This window comes from Pediculus humanus, genomic scaffold (assembly GCF_000006295.1).
Source record: "Pediculus humanus corporis 1103172109304 genomic scaffold, whole genome shotgun sequence".
NCBI classification, from domain to species: Eukaryota; Metazoa; Arthropoda; class Insecta; order Psocodea; family Pediculidae; genus Pediculus; species Pediculus humanus.
Window position 1 is genome coordinate 1 of NW_002988679.1, and position 1,147 is coordinate 1,147.

At 35.2% G+C, this 1,147-nt stretch overlaps 1 protein-coding gene across 1 annotated transcript; it reads right to left on the reverse strand.

Moving 5' to 3' along the window:
* Window positions 1-172: 172 nt before the first annotated feature.
* Phum_PHUM623780 (uncharacterized protein) lies at window positions 173-420 on the reverse strand (the record flags this gene model as incomplete). Its single annotated transcript, XM_002433260.1, has 1 exon — window positions 173-420. A coding segment is annotated over one exon (248 nt), but the record flags the coding sequence as incomplete, so codon positions are not given.
* Window positions 421-1,147: the final 727 nt, after the last annotated feature.

The following is a 1,147-nucleotide window of genomic DNA, read 5'->3' on the forward strand; positions in this document are numbered from 1 at the left end:
ATAAATAAATAAAATCGTACATAAATTAATTTTATTAATATTTACATAAACGTAAAATAACAACGCGATATTAATAAGAAAGTCTTATCACTATTATTATTAAATAACTTATTGTCGTTCGTTTATTATTATTATTATTATTATTATTTATCATAGACTACTACTTAAATAATTAATAGAAACCCTGTTTATGTTTTTTTGTTTTCTTCATAGCCGTCCATTTTTCTTTGAACGTTAACGACAATTGATATTCGTTCGGGTGAACGTTTCTCATGTGACTCAAAACGTTTCTCGTACCGTCTTTTCTACGTGTTTTTATATTTTTATAACATATTTTACACGTGGCCAAATCGGAATCGTAATTGACCGTGTAAAAATCCCATATCGGCACACGTTTCGGATTGAATCGAAATGTGAAATCTGTAATGAAAACAAATAATTCAATTAAAAATAATTTCCATCCCCCCCCCTATAAGAATGTTGTTCTTATGTGGTGTACGACAACGACAAACGACAAACGATAATAACAACAACAACAAAAATTACACGTGTTTGATTGTGACTACTTATCGAAAACAAATAGTGAATAAAACATAATAATAATTTTTGTGCACACGTGTGTGTAAGTAAGCGAATGAAAGAGTGCATGTTTGAATCTCTCTCTCTCTCTCTCTGCCCCTCTTCCTTCCCTTCCCTGCCCCTCCTCTCTCTCATTTTCTCCCACCTTCCCTACTCCTCCTTTCTCTCTTTCTCTCTCCATCCCTCTCTTACCTGCCCCTCCTCTCTCTCTGTTTCTCCCTCTTTTCTCTCTTTTCCTCCTCTCTCTCTGTTTCTCCCTCTTTTCTCTCTTTCCCTCCCTCTCTCTCTCTCTCTTTCTCCCTCTTTTCTTTTTTACCTCCCTCTCTTCCCTGTCCCTTCTCCCTCTCTCTCATTCTCTACCTTATTCGATTCGTATTCCGAATAATAATAATAATAATGATAATAATGATGATAAAAACCATTGTATTGATAACGATTCCACATCATTGCAATCCTCCACCGTCGTTTCTAAGTATTCGATGAGCAAAATGAAGATGATATTTAACGGATGCCGTGCCCGTTTTGGGACTCGCTTTGAATATTTTCCCACACAATTTACACTCGGATT